Raw genomic sequence first — 20444 nt, forward strand, 5'->3', positions numbered from 1 at the left:
TTCAATTTTAGTCACAATCTCTTTATTTTTACAATATGATATTTGGTAATAGATAATAGAACAAATCTTTCTTTGTACATTGTAAAACAAAAAAAAAAATACAAAAAACAGTGCTGTCTAATCATTGCTGATTAACAGCATCTAAGTAAAATGGTTCAATTTCTATAAATAATGTTATTTATAATTTAATAAGTAAATAATTCACTTTCTATCCTTGATTTGCATATGTCCATTTACATGGTAACATATGATTGTTTAAAGCTTGTTTCTCCAAAAGAGAATAAATATTGAAAGAAAAAGTGTGTAATTTTGCAAAATATTTCACATGCAAATTAAAAGACTATATCATGATGGACTGCTTGTTTAAGACACAAACAGTAGTATGAAGTATGACGCAATACATTTTGGACATACACAGAAGTAAAAATTCAAAGACAAACTTTTGGTGAATCAAAATTCTATTCCACAGCAGGTGCATACAGAGAAATTATTTAGGAAATATGGAATATTTCAATCTTATACTGGATATACATATCCAGTGTTGTCAAGTTATATTTTATAGTGGCCCTGTGAATAGCCACAGTCATTTATATATATATATATATATATATATATATATATATATATATATATATATATACGGCACATACAGAAAGACACACACATAGTTGTATATTGATTGATCTACACTGACTTTATTTAAATAGAGCTTATTGGAAAAAGGAAATGAATACACATTGTATATAAACCTACCCCCCCAACTGATTTACTTAAAAATCTATGTAAAAACTAACAATACATATCACAAAATGACGAGTTTTCCTTGTTATCACTGATGTAGGTGGGCATATGTAGCATAGGCTAGTATTGAATTTAATGTGTATTCGATCACTTTTATGATCAGTTGTGTCTAGATAAAGTGAGTGTTAGGTTAACTAAATGGCAGACATATGTACATGTATATATTAAACCATGTATCGGATTATATACAGAATTCTGAAAATGTTTATATTATTAAGTATGCAGTGCTATTAAACATGCATCTGCTGCTTTGTAAAAGTGTGCATATACATTTCTCATTTCATATAAACTGTGTGTGTGTAACATAAAGAGAATCAGGCCAGTACATAGGTATATACAGCCACCCACGTACATATTTTAGTTGTATTTCTTTCACTTTTTAGAAGGTTATTAAAGTGACCACTGGGCATGAAAGACACTTTGGAGTCTTAATAGATGTATTTATTCAGATGATTGGACATTTACAAACCATATTGCCAATTTAAACATCTGAATAACAGTTTATCATTTGCCATAGCAGGGAAAATGGCAATGTAGTTCTCATATTATTGCCTCAGACAGCAAAAAAGTTTTTTTTTTTTTAGTTTGCTGTACAACTGTTTGCTATAGTGCTAATAAATCTATTTATAATGTTAGCAGCCAAAATGTATTCAACATATGAGCCCAAACCACTTTAAAGTAAATGGATATCTGTGGGATCAGCAATGCTTTTTTTGTTAGTTCTTGTCTATATCTTACTTCATGGAAAAGCTCATTTGATGTAACAATTACTGGAACAAAATATGGCAGCTTATAAAAGAAGAATCAGATGGGAACTGCTGCTCTTGTAATCATGACTGGCAATACATTATATCTTTAGCTGTCTTTCTTGAGTATATTTTACATGCTGGGACAATATGACTGGAAACAATATATATCATCCTCGAGTCCATTCCTTTTTAACACAAATGGCAGTTTGTTTAACTACAGTGAACAAAGGTCAGATAAATCACTGACAAGCAAACGGCTATTGGTTTGCTGGAAGCAGTAAGGGCAGTATATTTGGTGCTGTAACCAGTACTTTAAAAATTACTTTTTAAACAGATTTTTGAGGAAGGCATTTTTTTCTTTCTTGTTTTTCTCTTTCTCTGCATCCTGCTGACTTCCGTGGGAAACTGACACAGAAGAGCCGAACTCAGAACTCTGTAGGGACCCACGTGTTTTCCTTTTGAACTCCTCTGGCTGTCTTCCACCAAGCGATTCCAGGCTCTTCAAGTCTCTGCTGAGTTTGAAGGAGTTAATTCCTGAAAAGAAAAAAGTAAATGCAAAGAACCCATGAGATGGTGAGGCAAAGATAGACATGGATTTTTGTAAACTGGAGAAACTGTATGCATTTAGGGAAATATGAGCAAAGACAGTTACCTTCTGTTTCATGCAAGGGTAAACAAAAGTAGCAAGTATTCAATCAGGCTAGTATTTGACAATGCAATTTGTAATACATCAGTGTAAGTAATACTATATAATAATTATGTTGCATTTCTCTGTTAATATTTAATACTTTCATTTGAAAAGCACACACAAATGCACATATATAACAACCTACCTTTAAAATTTTAATCCAGAATAAAGCTTTCTCCTCATTTAATGAGGCTTGAACATCTACTAAGTAGGCTGTGGGAACCAGATAAGAGCAGATCATGCTAGTTTGATAGTCAAACCTATGCAGTGGTTCAAAGACATTAGAAGAAGAGATATGCTGCTACATTATGTCCAGTCCAACATCAGTAGTCTCCACCCCCCAAAGCAAGCAGAAGAAGAGAGCATTCCCCTAACTGTGGAGTGAGGTTTAACAGGATTTGGAAAAGGTCTTCCCCTTTTCTGATAACACAAGGAGATTTAATGACTAGGCCATGCAGTCCTGGTCAATTCATTAATAAGCTTCCTAGTCTGTGTCTCTTTGAGCAAGGTGACCTATTCAGGTAATGACCAAGGCTTATCTTGATATCTAATGTGTAAAGAACAAACTTGACCCTGTTACCTGAATAGGCAGGTAAATTAATGTGAAGTTCTGAAACCACTTTGGGAAGGAGTTCAAGATTTGCAAAAAAAAAAACTCTGTAAATATGGAAGTGAAAAAAAATATTTTCATAACCCAAAGCATACAATTTTAATGTCTTTCTGGCTGATACTATGGCCACCAGTAAAAGTTTTCCAGTGAAGAAACTTCTTGTTACATGGAATTTAGCATTTTAGATCCCATGGTGCAAGGTGAGCAAAAGTACTGTCATCCAGTACTTTTTGGAATGTCAGACTAGTTACAGATGTCCTTTCACAGTAGAAAGTTGTCATTGACAGTTGGATAAGGAAAGATGATAATACAAAACACAACCTGCCTTAGCAGAATACAGACTAAGACATATACAAATAATCTGTAGTGACAATTTAATCTGAAAAAGTAGATGTAGTAGAATCTTTCCTAGCTGTCAAGAAAATGACAGAAACTTGTTCTGACATTCAAAACTTAGCAGTGGCTATTTGTTCAGTAGCAGTGTATGAAGTCTGACAGACTTTGGGTTGGTATACACTAGGGTGCCCTTTACCTGAGACAGAAAATTCCATGTGGTCACGGGTAGTCAGGAGTGACCAAGGGAAATTTTTACTGCAATGTAAACCATATTTTGTCCTGTTCACTGGAGAACTGTGGGAATAATTCTGAAATATTCTGGTTGTGTCTTCAACAGTACATTCTGAATGAGAGTTAAGGTGCTAGGGCACAACTTTCTGTCTCTCGGTGAGAGAGCTTACAAGATGACATAGAACTAAGTACAAGTTATGGACAGCTCTACACTGAATGGATTTACAAACTGATTTATGCTAGCATATCTTCACTCTCGGTGAGAGAGCTTACAAGATGACATAGAACTAAGTACAAGTTATGGACAGCTCTACACTGAATGGATTTACAAACTGATTTATGCTAGCATATCTTCATTGCATATATTTTTGCTATGATGTTTACACTCTTAGGCTTCTATCATTATGAAACTGAGGAAGTCTATTAGTTTGTTGAAAGTGTCTAAGCCATGTTGGCTTAAAAGGAGTATGCTACTGTTCTACATGTATTCCCATATGCAAAGTCTTTGTGCTACTTCATGGGAAATATTGTCTCCCATTGTCTGTCGATGGAATACATCACCACCAGTCTATTTGTATTGATTACTACCACTTTGAAATAAGTGACTGAAGAGCTTTTCTGACCGATTTAAATCCCTAGAGCTTTGATGCACATCAAAGTTCTGTTTTCTGGAATTTTGAGGTACACTGACATCTGTCCTGCAGACATTTCTGCAGTCTGTTCAGACCTGCCTGAGCTCATCACCTTAAAAATGATGCACCTTTTGTCATAGAAGACACAAAGACTGAGAAATAAGGCCTTTCATTAGATTTTGTATTTTTTTACCCTGACCACTCCTTTTAGAAAAACTCTGAACATTGTTCAATAGGCCATCCACATGTTGAATTTAAAGAGATCTGATTTGCTACTTGGTTACGCTCATATGTTTTCAGGTCAACTGAAGTAAATCACTGGTTGTTGTCATCACACCTAAAACCCCAAATAATCATAGTTACATAGCAGCTACTGTAATTGAGGACCCCTGAGGATGCAAATCATAACAATATGGTTTCAGAATTAACTACTGCAGGAGATAAGATCTGGACATTTATTTTTTTTTTTGCTAAAATGTGTATTATGGTCCACATCTTAGCTGTGCAAGAATCCACCTATTATTTATGACAAGAGGAATGTCTTTGAGAAGGAGGGGGTGGAATCTTCCTGCCTTAGTTCTTCCCAAAGTAATCAAAATCATTATAACAGTGTAAGATGGTGAGCATACCTCCTTTAAGTCAAACAAAATGAAATATGCTCAGTTATTAGGAGATGGTGGACCATTGCTCTAATAATTTATTTCCCTTGAGGATCTGTGATTATGGTAGGTGCTACACAGCTATCATTCATTTAGTATCATTAGGATAAGCTGCAGATGTACCACACTTTTTGCTCAAATGCAATATGGAAGAAAATAGGGTTATCTATAAGACACCTGTCAATATTTGCTTCAAAACCATGCAATGCCCTTAGACTGAATGTCCAGACTGTTTGTCCAGGTTGCAGTAGTATAAATATCAAGAACAGAAATGGTATGCAGAGATAAAGTTGTAACTATGCTCCTGGTAACCCAGATTTGACAACAGCTCAGACTCTGGAGAAAGCAGCAGGGGGGTGGGGGCAGATAGGGTAGCAAAGAGAGGACTGACAAAGTAATGCATGCATACTCCAGGGAAGTGGCATGCACATCTGGGGAAAACAACAATGGAAGAGTTTCTGGTGAAGACAGACAATATGGGAGTTCTTGCTTCAAGTGGGACAGGGAATTTTGAGGTCTTATGTCACTGTCAGGAGTAAGTGAGATGCCCTCATTAAGGCCCATTGCATGCCAAACCTTATATCATGCTACTGAGCATGTGCAATGAGGTATAAGCACAAACTCTCTGCCCCTAAGAATGTGTAAAAACACTGCATCCACAGTTTGCCTCCTGCTCCTAGGTGGAATGAATGGGCCATGGAACTCTAGTCGCTATGGGAAAAAATAAATGGGCCATCTGAGCATGTGGACATGAATGCTGAGTGGTCATCAGAAGACAGGAACAAAAACAGTAACAAAAAAAGAGAAAAAAAAACTAATATTTATGAAAGAGATTTCTCAAAACTTAGCAGCTGAGACTGCAACATTTCTGGTTGTATGGGCTTTGATGGATCCAGGTATTTTAGTAGAAATGAAATAACTTCAATCAAGTGTACCTTTTAAAGTAACTATACTGCTTTGTCTGCTTTTAGGAATTACATTAAAGTTTCTTATGTCCAGACTGCAGTGCTTCTAAACAGCATGTATGGTTGTCCAGTTTCAGCAACACAGATATCAAAGACAGATGTTACCCTACATGTAACAAGTGAAACAGCAACTGCTGTGGTAAAATATGCTTTGACAGGCTCAGATGTCTTTCTTCTAAGGCATAACACTAGGACATTCAATGATAAATGAGCTTTCTAGTTTACTTTAAAAACAACAACAAACATATGTTCATTGCTTCTAAATTATTTAGCCCAGACTAATTAATACTTACATGCCCTGTGCACATTTATCCTGGTTAGCAAAACTTTTTCCAGACTGGAATTTACTGTGGTTTGAAGAATGTCATCTGTAATATACGCTAAGAACCTATAAGCTAATATTTTCAGTTATTAATCTTTTTAAAAACATAGATTTTCAAATAGAAAAGGGTGGTGTATGGTCTTACACAAAACACATCAATACTGACTCATACAATAAAAGAAGAAACGTTTCTTAGAATATACATCAAAACTAAAAACCCATAAATTAAGGCCAGCCTCAAAAGATTATTGAAGGTACTAAAAATACCTTGAGGAAAACAAAGGCATTCCTTGAAATTAGACCAGCTTTGAATGTAAGGATATTTATACATCTTTCTTTACTGATGCCAGTAAATTAAGAAATAAAGTCTAACATTGCTCTGATCTTATTCAAAATGACACCACCTACTTGGATCCAGTAGATATTGCAAATATATTAGGTAAGAAATTTAATGCAATTTTTACCCTGAAACAACTACACAATGCATATTCCAAAAGATCTTCAAACTTCCTATCACTGTAAAGGAATACTTGCTAAAGGTACTTTTCAAAACAAAAAATACATCCTCCATGGGGTCTAAGAACATAATTGGCTGCCTTCTGAATAGCACTAAACACGCACTGGTGGATCCTCTTCTACAGCTATTGAACCTGAGCTTAGCCACTGGCTTTGCTCCCATGGTTTGGCATGCTGCAGTTGTGATCCCACTTCACTAGGGGGCACACCATGGATTCTGGAAACTACAGTCCCATTAGCCTGATGAGTCTCATCTGTAAGGCCATGGAACTGGTCATAACTGACCTGATAAACTACAACATTAAAAATCTTATAAGACTTGGCCTCCAGCAGTTTGTCTTTGTTATGGTTAGACCATATGCAATATATCTGGAAAACTTTGAAGAAAGTGTGTCAGTACAATCCAAAAAGTAGAAAAAGACACACACCACAGCTTCCCCCAATCTGTTGGATGAAACAATGTTTTATTAAATACAAATTTAATGCTTTTGTCTGCTAAAACACAATCTTCCTCAGAACCAAAATCACCAGAAAACCATTCCCTTCCATACATTATAATCACATGAGCCATTAATGAATTTGTCATTGTTATAGGAACTTTGATTAAAACCTTTGTTATTAAAACATTCCATAAAAAACTTAACTAGGAAAATAAATGTAAATATACATAAAACATCAACATTTTTTCATTTATAAATACATAGGTATATGAAAATTCATTATTATTTATAATTTGCAGAATGTCGGTTATAGATACTTGATCTTTTAAATTAGGTTCAGTCAAAGCATTCAGCCAAGCTGCCATAAGAGGATGTGGAACTCTAACTTGTTTTCCCAAGAGCTACCCCTCAATAATGGTGTTATTTGATTCAGTACAACAAATCAAAAATCCCTATACCCAGTACATACCCTACTAGGTTTGCCGAGAACATTATTGTCATTTTCTTGTGAAATATCATAGTAGTGTTTATATAGTTGTTTCCTTAACTGTCTTTCAGTTATCCTAAAATAAAAAGTAGCGCACAAAAAGCACTAGGCCAAATAAACTACTCCTCTTTTGTAACAAAGTCTCCTTTTATTTTAAACTGCTTATTGTAACCACAAAAATTAGTGACACTTCCCTATACTTTAATGCACTTACATTTTCTGAAATTAATGTACTTATATTGTCTGAAATTTCTACATTTGTATATCCCTAACTTTTCTACTGAAGTGATGCCAACCCTTTGATTGGAAATATCCCTGATATTGCTGTTCCTATTAAATACAAAACTAGGAGATATTTCCAGCCTAGTGATTAGGTTACCACTACGGGAAAATATATTCCAGTGCCTTGCAATAATATTTTTATGATCTCTAGCAGCTGGTGTATATGCCAAAACAATGGATCTTAAAAATTCCCATGGCACCTTTATCTGTTTGGGTATAATGTGACCAATCCCACTAAAACTATTCAAAATGAGCTTACATAAACTTCCTCAATTTTTAATAACTCTTTCAGCAATGTTATCAAGCATGTCTACAGTATAACCCCTTTCATAAAATAAATCCTTTCAAATTTTTATTTCCCTTAGAAATAATTTCATGTTTAATGATAGCCTAGAAAATCTGACCATTTGCCCCTTCATCAATACCCTCTTATGATGTAAGGGGTGACAACTTTGAAAGTGAAGGTAGCACATTGTTTATAAACTGTAATATCCAGAAAATTAATATAACCAGTTGATTGGGAAGCACTGAATTCCAAAAAGGTGCAGTGAATTTTAAGTATTCATGACAACTCTTAAATAATCCAGCATCTTTAGTCCATAAAACTGTTGTCCAAAAACATACCAGCCCATACAGTTTAATATACTGATTAAATTCAGAGGTAAACTGTTTTCTTTTTAATATTTAAGTACTAGACTGGAACATGGGGTGGGGGGCTGGATATGCCCAACAGCAATACTGTTGACCTGACAAAAGTGTTCTCTTTCCAATTAAAAAATAATTACTATCTAAAATAATATCCATAAATTCTATTAACACTCATGTCAAATGCACTCAAATCCTGAAAATCTAATAAGGTCTCCCTAAACCAGTACAACTCAATTTCAGGAGGTATGACTGTAAATAAATTATTAATGCCAACTATGATGAAATGCATTAATGAAATTGAGTCCATTTAAAACAGATAAAATACCATGAGTCATAAAACAAATACCCTGTCATAATTTGTTATTTCCTTTAACTTGCTATCTACAAATCTAGACAATCATTCAGTCTTTAAATTCATTACCAGAACTATCAGATATAGTGGTGGATCTGTCCAAATTTTGTGGACCTTAGAGATTCCGAACATAGCAGGTATTATTGGATCTGTAATCTGCAGCAATTAATTCAATATTTTGTTCACCTAACAGTCAAATAGTAGATCTCAGACACATGTATGCAACTGTTATTTCATTATGGGATACATGCACAGAGTACGATGTATCCCTTAATAAATCATGCATGTTGCCAACATAATTAGTGCTATTGATTATTGTCATTCCACCCCCTTACCCCCTTTATCTGGTTTTATTACCCATTATCTGAAATCTCCTTCAAGCATTTTCACTGTTTTCCATTCAAATTCTTTCTCTTATAGTGTTTCATTTAACAAAATCCCTAATATCCTCGTCACATAATTTTTCAATTATATTACAGGATGCAAAGGGGGTGGAGTGGGGGTGAGGCTAAAACAACTTTTTCTCTTTAATATTTTTCAGTATCATCTCTGGCCTCCTCTTTGCACAACAGTGCCGAATTTAAATTCCATGTGAAGGGTCTTAGTTCAATAAGAATGCCGTTATCAGAAAACATCCTATTAATGAAATAAAAACATTCTCCAATAAATCCTAACAAGTCTGTGTTATGATGTAACAACTATAATTAAACACTTTAAGGGAGTCATTGTCAAAGTTAGCAATATTACATCCTAGAAATGTTGAACAATTGCCCCTTCACTACTTACAATCATTGATAGCAAAATGTAACTCCTCACCTCTCTCCAGGCACTGCCCTGTGCTGTTCATATCGTCTACTGTCTTGAAATCTGTTTGCCACTCTTCCTTGAGAGAGTAACATGAGTCATGAACAGCTGTCATGCTCTCCACATAAAATACCTTGACCACATGAAAACATTTGATACCATGCCACATGCTAACATAATTAACAAGTTAAATGTGCTCCAAACTGATCCCTATGTAGTAAGGTGGACAGCAAAGTGGCTGAGGGACAGAACCCACACAGTGAAGGTGGCAGGTGCATCCTCAAAGAGTGTGAAGATTAAAAGTGAAATCCCTTATGCATCTGTACTCTATTATTCGTAATATGCTTCTTTGATTTCCAAATATATATGTGTGTGTGTGTGTGTGTGTGTGTGTGTGTGTGTGTGTGTGTGTGTGTGTGTGTGTGTGTATGTGTGTGTATGTGTGTGTGTGTGTATGTTTGTGTATATATATATATATATATATATATATATATATATATATATATATATATATATAATATACAGATCTACTGGCATTAATCCAAATTTCAGTAGAACTACACTAAAAGCATTGACTGCAAGAAGTAAAAAAAAAAAAAAAAACAAAAAAAAAATTGACACCCTAACAGGCATGCTCCAAGGTACAACCTTGGACTATACAAAAGAAATCTACTGTTTTTTGAAGGGGACAAGCTCCTGCAACCCTCGTATACTAACTCGTATGCTAACTCTGAGATTGCACAATCCCCATGTAGACTGTTAATCTCACACACCTTTCAACTATTTGCTTTGTCAATCAAGATGTGTCAGCAAAATACCTGAAAACATTTGCAAGTTTTACTTATTAAAAGCTAGCTTTCCTATACTCGTATAAAAGTATACATGTGTGTGTGTGTGTGTGTGTGTGTGTGTGTGTGTGTGTGTGTGTGTGTCTATATATATAAATATATAGAGAGAGAGAACGAGTGTGCAATACATATAGATATACATATACATATACACATACATATTGCACTTATCCTATATATCCTGCTTGCCATGACGTCTCCTCTCCTTTCAAAGTTTGAGAACTGCTAACATCTGCTAACAGCAGGACTCTGATTTACCATTTGTTTTGTTTGAAAGATGAATCATTCCCCTTTTGCTTTTACTTAGTTTCAGATGAAGATGAGCAGTATCTAAAGAAAAACTCTTTTGATTTTTGCACACCATTTCAAACAACATATTTTAAAATTTTAACATAATACTTCTCTAAAGACATCAAAGTATGTGACAGAAAATGGTGGGACAGAAATCTGCTACAGAGGCAAATAATTCCAGTCTGGTGAAATCCTCATGTAGCATAAGGCTCAGGAATTGGACAAGAAACATATTGCCAGTGATTCACAGGATATGTATAGCCTAATAAGTCTTTTTTTGGGGGATAAAATCCACAAGGTACAACTGCCAGCTTTCAGGAGTGATCTAAGATTTTTGGCTTAGATTACTGATTCACCAAAATTTGAACATTATTTAAGCAGAAGTTGGGCACAGGAAGTGGAAAGTGGACATAATGTAAAAGATACATACAAAACAATTGAGAAAGGAAATATTAATTACAGTAAAGTCAAATACACTGGAATTTATAGTGCTTGTGGACTGCAGCGTATCATAATTTATTATGAAATTATGTTTTAAAACATCATTGGGCTGAGTGTAAAATTGCATTTTTCCAATAATGATTGACACAGCTAATAATGTGTGACAGCCATGGCTTTCTACCTTAGCACACTATACTGCTGGTTACTTTTTTACATTTTAAATCTTTCATTGGGAAAAAAAAAATCACAATATGTTAGATCCCCTTTTTTTGGTTTGACAGCCCCCAAATCATCAGCTCACAAGGGTGAGGTAAAAGTAAGAAAACCAAAGATATTTTACCTGGAGAGGTTCGGCTCAGGCCTCGCAGCTCTCCTCCATCAGGGTATCTGTTAAAGTTATAATAAGTGTGAGGAGGTTTTGGTGGAGGAACAGGAGATGAAATGACAGGAGCTGTATCAGCAGATGAATTATCAAAATCTGTAAGCAAATAAATAAATACATTAGTTACCAAAACTAATATGAACAGAAAAGTTACAAATCAGATCAATGTGTATTGCAGGAAGACCGGTAAAGGTGAGAAAATGCATAACAAATATATTAATATGATCAAGCTGGAGACAAAAAGTTTCAGGACAGAGTGAAGGACAAGAGTTCACTATCTGAAATACAGAAGAAGGAAACTCTGCTTAGCTCTTAGCAATTAGCAGACATATCGCTGTTCTTCAAAGATAATAGTAGCAACAGTGCATTCTTGATTTACAGAGTTATATCTACAAATATTAGACCGTACACAGTTAACCAATTTAACAAGAGAAAAATACATTACTCATGCTGGGTTGAAGCAAAACTTAGGTGTGTTCCAACCTCACTCGTGCACTATCTAATTATACAGCAATATTTTTTTTGCTCCCTACCTGCCCCCTCAACCTTTATTTTTTATACAGATGCTTGACAGGCTTACATAAGATCATGCTAGTTATGAGAGAATTTGTACCATAGAATATATATTTCAGAAAAAATGGACAAGAATCAAAATAAGAGTATTTTTTATAAAACTGTAAAATTATATAGATTTTATCTTAAAACAAGATTTTTTACTTAACTGAAATCTGCTAAAAATATAAACAATACAAAATGTTTCTCAGATTTGTCATTGCAAGCAATATACATGTATAATGCATATTTGGTTATGTTTTAACTCATTTCTCAGCAAATTTCAAATGATTGAGCCTATTTAGTTGAAAATATGACAAGAAAAAAACTTTCTGAATATCATCCAAAGTTTTGTAACCACAGAGTTAGTTAGGGGGTATGGGGGAACCTCCTAGTCAAGTCTTGGAAAGGACTTACCCTCCACAAAAAAACAAAACAAAACAAAAACCTCTTTTGCTAGCTTATTTGGCTGAATAGGCTTAATCATCAAAAACTTGAAAAATAAAATGAGGACATAAATTACATTCATTCTATGTAGCAAGATATGTAGTGGTTTGTTACACTGTACAGTAGTGGTAAAAAATAATACTAAAAATAAGAAATATGTTGCTCAGACCAGAATAAGTCATTATTAAAATATATTCAATATAGTAACACAAGAGATCATGCATTTTTGTGCTCAGTTAAAATTAATAAAAGGAATTATTTACTAAATGTTTGGTATGTTGGCTTCTCATACTAAGCACAGGTGCTTATTTTCAGGGACAATTGCATAACTAACAGTAGTTAAATAAAACGAAGTACGGAAGAGATATTAATGCAGGCAATCACACATGCAATACATATAAGGTATTAAATTCTAGATGATTAGAAAAGTGTATTACCCCCCCCCCCCGCCCCCCAAGCAGGCTGCCTAATTGTGCCTGACTGCCTGTGCCCTCGAACCCCACCAAGTGTAATGTCCTCACAGCTTAGGATGGACCATAAAGTTGTCTCTTTCGAAATAAAAATAAAACCGAGACATCAAGTCACTCTAGAACTTTTAGGAATTATTCCAAGGCAAGATTCCTACTTGTGACACCTTGATGAAATTTTCAAGGCCCCACCCCCAAATCCAGGGAACACCACAGACTATGCAGAGTTATTCACAGAAACACTTTATAATCATTTAGTCAGCTACACAGAGGCAGTGAAACCTATCTAAAATAAGCCACCTTAGTGGAATCCCCACTCTAATAAGCTGCATAACACAAGTAAGAAAATCATGACCAAAAACTAATAAATGCAGTGCACAGCAAGGTGCACTCAACCTAAATAAGCAACCCATGGGATTAAGTCTGACAAAGCCACATTTAAGGTAATAATAGCTTTTCAGGCTAAGGTCAACAAGACATTCTTCATCTAAGTACAGAACTTCAAAAGTAATGCATAGCAATGTGCTGAAATAATTGTAAATGCAGACACCTATACTAAGAAACATGATGTAGAAAATCTATTGGCTGATAAATTCAACTCCAATTTTACCCCACTTTCTCACCCAAATTCCTCTCAAGAAATATCCGCCACCATAGCTCCCCTAATTATCACTAGAAAACATATTCTCAATGTAGTCTCCAAGGCAAAAAACACTGCATCAATAGGACCTGATTCACCTTAATAGGATGAAACATGACCTACTGGGCCACTAGAAGCTCTGTTTAAAAATAGCTTGCGAACAGACTTCACGCCAAGGAAATAAAAGGCTGCAATTTTTATCCCTCTGCATAAAGGTAGGCTAACCATAAACCTGGGAAACCACTGACTAATAAGCCTGACTAGTTTGATATGTAAGACCATGGAAAGAATAATCATGGACATGACAAATAATGACATAATAAATCGTCAGACATTGGATCCAATCTGGTTTAGTTTTGTCCAGGGCAGGTCATGCCTACTTAACCTGGTGGACTTCTCTGAGATGATCACCAAAGCAAAGAATGAAAGCAAAACAGTGCATACCACCTGCTTTGACCTAGCCAATGCATTTGACACAATACTCAACTTAGGCATTATAGAAAGCTCCCAAAATTAGGTATAGACCTCACAGTAAGGACACAAGTAATTAGGACAGGTGAATATACTTCCACAAAAAAGTCATTCACTAGTGTAGTCTTCCACAGCTTGGCACTGGGTCCACTCCTTTTTGCATCTACTTCTCTAATGTCAAGGCCAATGTCAAAGACATCTGGCTGACAAAATTTGCAAATTTCTGCAAACTAGGCACAGTCATAGAATCCTCCAGAGACACAAGCATCCTCCAGAAAGGCCTCACACAGTCTAATAACTGGTAGCAGAGTCATGGTTTAAAACTTAATGCTAAAAAAATGTGTCAAAGTATCTTTCAGAAAGACGACCACCACTGGAAATTACTGCATTGATAAAATACCTCTAAGAGTTGACCCTGTAGTTTGGAATTTGGGAATGAATGTAGACAGTGACCTAGCCTTTGACTATCATATGTCTTCTGTTTTATGGAAATCATTCTATGTTATGCAACTTATAAGCAAAGGTATGGCATCTAGGTCCAAAGATGTCATTGTTCCATTCTTCTATTGTACTTGGCCTCATTAAACCAGTCATTGAGTAGAATGCCCCCTTTGGTATGTACCCGATCGAGGATTTACAACAAATGGAGTATCCAGAAAAGTTCCTTACAAAAAAGAATACATGGTTAAGTCAACAGGTTATATGCAGACTGCCTCAAATCCTTAACTTGTAATCAGTCTTCTACAGACTGCTGAGAGGTGATCTATGCCTGGCCTTCAAAGCATTCTCTGATTCAGCACTTATGGAACAGTTGGACATGGCAAAACAAATGGCATTAGAAACACCCAATATAAGGACATCATCTGCAATACATATATAACATATTGGAGGGGCAGGTATATGCTTCAGAGACTAACCTTTCCCATCCATGTGAAGCAGATTTCCTCCTTGCACTTATTTAAGTGCAATTTGGATCAATGGATGAGGAACCACAAATTTGCCCTTGGTCTGTCACCTATGTCCCTAATAGAAAGACAAAGCGTATAACTGCTCAATTACTCCTACTCAAGCAACAAAGCAATAAAATGAGTGGCATTAGAATCTGTCAAATGTATTTGGGAAGCATGAGTAGGCTTAACAATGGCCTTTAGAGTAATTTGACTAGTAATTATCTATGAATCTATAACATATTCTATCTTGTAACATACAAAATGCAGTGCTATGAATCAAACAGTGCATTATAAAGCATAGAACAGCGGTATGTGACTTATTAGATTTCATAGGTTTGGTTGAATGGAAAGTAAAGAAAGGTTATATGGTACATATAGTCAGTAGTGAGATGGCACGGACTAGCACAGTTACAGGTGCTAAAGGACTGAAGATGTTTTTGGGGAAATGCTTGAAGATGGGGCAATGCTAAATGAAGCATACTGCGAAACAGGCAGCAATGGGAGCAACGCAGTGGATTAGGCCTAGCTCCTGCACTGGTCCTTATTATAAATAGTCCTAGGGAAATAGTGTAGTTGGAATGAAGACTGTATACCTCAGGTACAGTGGTAAATAGACTGAACAGTGACATTAAGGTAACAAGTTAAAGAATGTTAAAAGCCCAAAGACCAAATTGAATATCTTTGTTTTAGGGTGCAATTGTGGGTCCTTCATAGGTGACATTTATGATTTAGATTAGGTTTAACTTTTGAAGATTTGCAAACAAAGTGTTTGACTACACAACCCTGGGTGATAGAAGGAAGTGAAGGAAAGCAATGGATGATGTATTATAAATTATAAGGTCATCAGCATAAAGGAGGGATGACTTTTGGGTCAAGGAAGCAGGCACTTATTTAATATTAAAAACAGTGTACTTAACAAAGTACTAAGAGTATGCGTATGTGATGTAGGAAGTGAATAGATGCAGGTGCACAGCATACAATGAGAAAGGTCAGAGAGTTAGCTTCTGAAGCAGAGCAGGGATCATTAAAAGTTCCAGTTTCTGTAGATCTTTACAATCAAATGCCTTTATGAAATCTATAAGAACTACCTTAGTACCCAGACCATTAGCAATGGCCTGTCATATCAGAGATGGTCTTCATTAGGGCTGCTGAGTGATATGTAATGCTATGAAACCATGGGGTGAAGACAGACAGCTGGCAGAAAACAACCTTTTCTAAGATTCTGGAAAACAGAGGGAAGACAAAGGTATGTCAATAATTTAAAGGAACAGCAGTGTCCTCTTTGATGCAAATGAGCAGTTTAACATTTCTGAACAAAGAGTAGCTGCTTAGCTGGGAGGAATTAGTTAATGATACAGCTGATAAGTAGTGGAATGATGTTCCCCATTTGTTTTTTGTAGTTTGAACTTGATTGCATCTTCATATGATTTAGATGGGGTAGAACTTATCTCAGCAAGTTATACATAATTGGGATCTTTAGTTCACCTTCAAGCAAATACAAAATTGATAAAGTACAAGGCATGATGTCTTTTGTGGCAAAGGGAGGAAAGGGAAGCGTAAAGGAAGATAATTTCAGTAGTATGTCCCATGGTATTGCATTCAGTTCCATTAATTCTAAAGATAGCTCTCAATCTCTGAACACAAGAAATCTGGACAAAGCCAAAAATAATGGGGGAGGGGGGGAATAAAGGTCCAAAAAGGGATACATTTTAACTATTGCTTTTATAGCCTTGAAGCTATAGCTATATAGACTGCATTTTTTGAAGGATATGAAGTCTAAAATGTAAATGACTGTCATTATTTATTGACATCAATCCTCAATGATTTGCCAGAAAACCACACATTTTATGAGGAAAAGACCAAAACTGTGAGGCAAAAATCTGGACATTCTGCAAAAATCTGAACAGTTGAGAGGTATGATTCTAAACTCACACACAGGCCTGAGAGATGGATTTTGACAGTGAAAAACCTCAGTAATAATTCTCCATGGTGTTATGAAAGCATGCCACTGAAAATGATATGCATAGAGGACAGAAAACACTTTAGTTTTACAGTAGCTCAAGAAATGGTCTCATTCTCCAAGACTTTTAGGATGTTTTTTATAAGTCATTTGCTTTTCATTCCACCTTCCTTGTAACTAACTTTTCCCGACAGCCATATGGTAGTCTTGAATAATATATGTAGCTTTAATTTGGATAAAGTGGGTAGGGGTCATCTTGCTAGGTCAGCCAGGAAGTGGAGAGAACTTAAACAGGCATATCTCAAAAGTATATCAGCACAATATAGTGGGTTAGGAGGTGGTTTAGTAAATCAAGAGAAATATAGAAGTGGAGATAGCAAATGCACAACCTGAGACAGTGCAGAGAAGAGAATTAGAAAAATGTGAGAAAATTCCTCTGAGAGAATAAGAGAGGAAGTCAGAATTATACAGATTCATCATGAAATCGAGGGAGTAGGCCTGGGATCTTATATTCAAACTATACAAGGCAGATCTCAGTGCTGTACAAAACTTTAGAAATACTGGGCAACAGGCAAGATAACCTGATCAAACTTAGTTGATTTATAGGAGGTACCACTATGTAATCTAGAGTTGTATCTCAGCTCGTAAGACGTCATGTTGGAAGGGTGATGCATGCAGAATCACTATGGAGAGAGTTCACTATTTAAAGACCACACATCTTCTGCTTCTACATGAGGAGAATCTAAGAGAGGAATATAAGGAACTGAAGGAAGACATATCTATAAATCTGACATAAATATATAAACCAAAGTGCGGGATCAGGCATAAAACATGTTGCTATTTTATATGAATCACAAATAATAAAAATATGAAATTGACTCTCGGTCCTTTAATTAACCTGCTTTTGTGTTGATGAAGGGTGCAACAGGTGCTCTTCTCTTTAAGGAACCAGTTTTCTCAAGGTGCAGGCCAGTGTTTGCTATATCTTGTTTACCTGCAATGGAAATAGTATGCTTAATTCACTACAATGAATATACACAATTTATAGAGCATATGATAATGTACAGATCCAGAAACAATGAAGAACTGATGGTACAACATGACTGTCAGTAGCATGCATTTTGCCAACTTCCCTTCTAAAGGAAATTCCACAGATCCTAGGCGATTGCTTACTTCACCATTCCATTGTTTAGCTTTCTTAAACTTGTTTCATACAATCTTAGATTCATCAATGGATTTGCACCTGTCACCTCTGCAAAGTCTGCTCCATGCATCTGTAAGCTACATCCCAAGAAATTATTCCTAATATTACTCCTCCTTATGTGTTCTTTGCATTACTCACACCCAAAATCAGAATCTCACCCTTACACCAACAAGCCACCCCTACCCTTTTGAATCTTATTTATGACTTTAAAATTGTCGGTTTCAGTCATGCCCTTAACACAAACAGACCTTTTATGCAGTGTAATTTTCATGAAGGCTTTAAAAATAAAGACAGACACTGAAGTTCTAGTACTACTGAAAAAAAATCTTCATTGAAGGTATAAGATCCTCTTTAATCTTGTCAGCGATATCTCTTGTGCTGACAAGATATGTAGGACTTTTGCTAGTGGAATGACAGATTGGCTAGGGGATAACATTTCAATAGGTGCACAAAAGCATGAAAGGTATTTAGCTACTGTTTTCATCATCTTTTAAGAAGTCAAGAATAAAGATGTCTGGGGGACACAGAATCCAGTGAAAACTTTAATGTGCAGTATCCATTTCCTCTAAAAACGGTCACACAACATCTCTGCCTGCACAATTACCAAGGTATAATGTACTCAAGTCAAATAAAGCTTTGTATTTGCAGACATACTCCTCTCCAAAGAAATGTAAGAATATAAATTTAAGAGAAAAAAGCTGAATGTTCTTTTCTTTTTCACTAGGATCCACAGAGATTAGTTAATTATGAAGAGCTTCTATAGAACCTAAAAGTTCAGGCATTGGTTATACACCATGTGTTTATTGGACAGGAGATTGCCTTCTTGAAAAGTATTTATTTCAAGTACAATTCACAAGAGAAAAAAATGTTGTAGACAGATCAAGACTGGTTAAAATTTTATTCAAAGAAGGAAAATAAAACCATAAGAGCCTTGCAAGGCTTTTATAGTTTTATTTTCCTTCTTTGAATAAAATCCATGATTTTATACAGCAATTGCTGTGGTTGACTGGTTGGATTTACTTCTGTAATTTTGAACAATTTTGTTTACATTTGACTTTTTTATCTGATCGATTTTCTTAGATCTGAGGTATCAGAAGAAAAAAGTCAAAGCTGTGACTGCACTGCACCTCAGCAACACTCTTCACATTAAGAAGTAAACACTTAGAAATGCAATGACTAAACCAAGAATAAATGGTTTGTTTTCAACAGAGTTTCCTTATCTGATTTTAGCAAAAGAAAGAATTTGCTTAGCTTTCCTAAATACTTTAGTGTGACACATATGATGCTACCTTTGAACACCTAGCCTACTAATTAAATCTGCTCGCAAATTATAATTGCAAGAAAATTCACCAGATGATAAGCATAAGGACTGGACATTTGAAATGTTTTTCTGTTTTCTTGGTTAAAAAAATGATACTGCAAGTGTCCAGTGGTACATGGGGTGGGTCATTATTGGGTAATACTAGTCAAATTAAAGTCTTGAAAATACCAACTACACTAACATTTCATCTGGATAGGATAGCAAACAGCAGAAATTGTTAAAATATATCTTAACTTGTGAGAAATGCAGTCTTTCTTTTTAAAAACTTCTTTCATTTAGATACTCATCACTCTAGTAGATTGCATGCTTGCAGCCAAAAAAAACTTTGAAAACTTGTGAATCTTAAAGTTTAGCTACAGCTATGTCTTCAGTGGGCAAACATGATGTTTCAGTATTTTGGAACTGATATTTTCACACACTGATGCAGAAAGAAAGGAAATGTCTAAGGGGGAGGAGTCCAGGGACAGGTGCTGTGAGCAGAAATCAAATCAGCTATTGCCAAAAGAAAGTCACCTGAAACATTATCACATGGTCTATATGACACCTGAGCTAAACTTCCTTAATGAAAGAAACAGAAGAGGAAAGTTCCTATTCCATAAAAGAGATGAGCAGTTTAATAAAAAAGATTTCAGAATCTGTCTTTAGCAAACAGTATGCTCAAACATTACAGATCTATTTCAGGGCATGCCAACAAAAAAGACAAAATTTGAATGATATTTTCCCCATTTGTTTCTCATATTGCAATACTGCAAAACAACTTAATAAATAAATTTGTTTGCTGAAAACTCCGAGAATTTATTGATTCAAAATAAGCAAACCTTTTAAGGCCTATTCTCAAACAGGTATCCTCTTGTATAGCAGGGAAGATTATTTCCTTTCTTCTTGCTTGTTGATGTGCTACATAACAACTGCATTGCTCTGTACATCAGAACAAGAACTACTGCTGAC

General features: G+C 35.4%; 1 protein-coding gene across 1 annotated transcript in view; it reads right to left on the reverse strand.

The window, feature by feature from the left end:
• Positions 1-646: 646 nt before the first annotated feature.
• SPTBN5 (spectrin beta, non-erythrocytic 5) overlaps positions 647-20444 on the reverse strand; it is a 1783454-nt gene continuing 1763656 nt past the window's right edge. Inside the window, exons 72-74 of the mRNA XM_044073536.1 lie at positions 17870-17965; positions 11443-11580; positions 647-2084 (exon numbers count right to left, since the gene is read on the reverse strand). Coding sequence (XP_043929471.1) covers positions 1870-2084; positions 11443-11580; positions 17870-17965 — 449 coding nt within the window. The 3' untranslated portion in view covers positions 647-1869. The remainder of the gene's footprint in view (positions 2085-11442; positions 11581-17869; positions 17966-20444) is intronic.

The sequence above is a fragment of the Protopterus annectens genome, chromosome 6.part0 (genome assembly GCF_019279795.1).
Source record: "Protopterus annectens isolate FY-2018-M chromosome 6.part0, PAN1.0, whole genome shotgun sequence".
In the NCBI taxonomy this organism is placed as follows: domain Eukaryota; kingdom Metazoa; phylum Chordata; order Ceratodontiformes; family Protopteridae; genus Protopterus; species Protopterus annectens.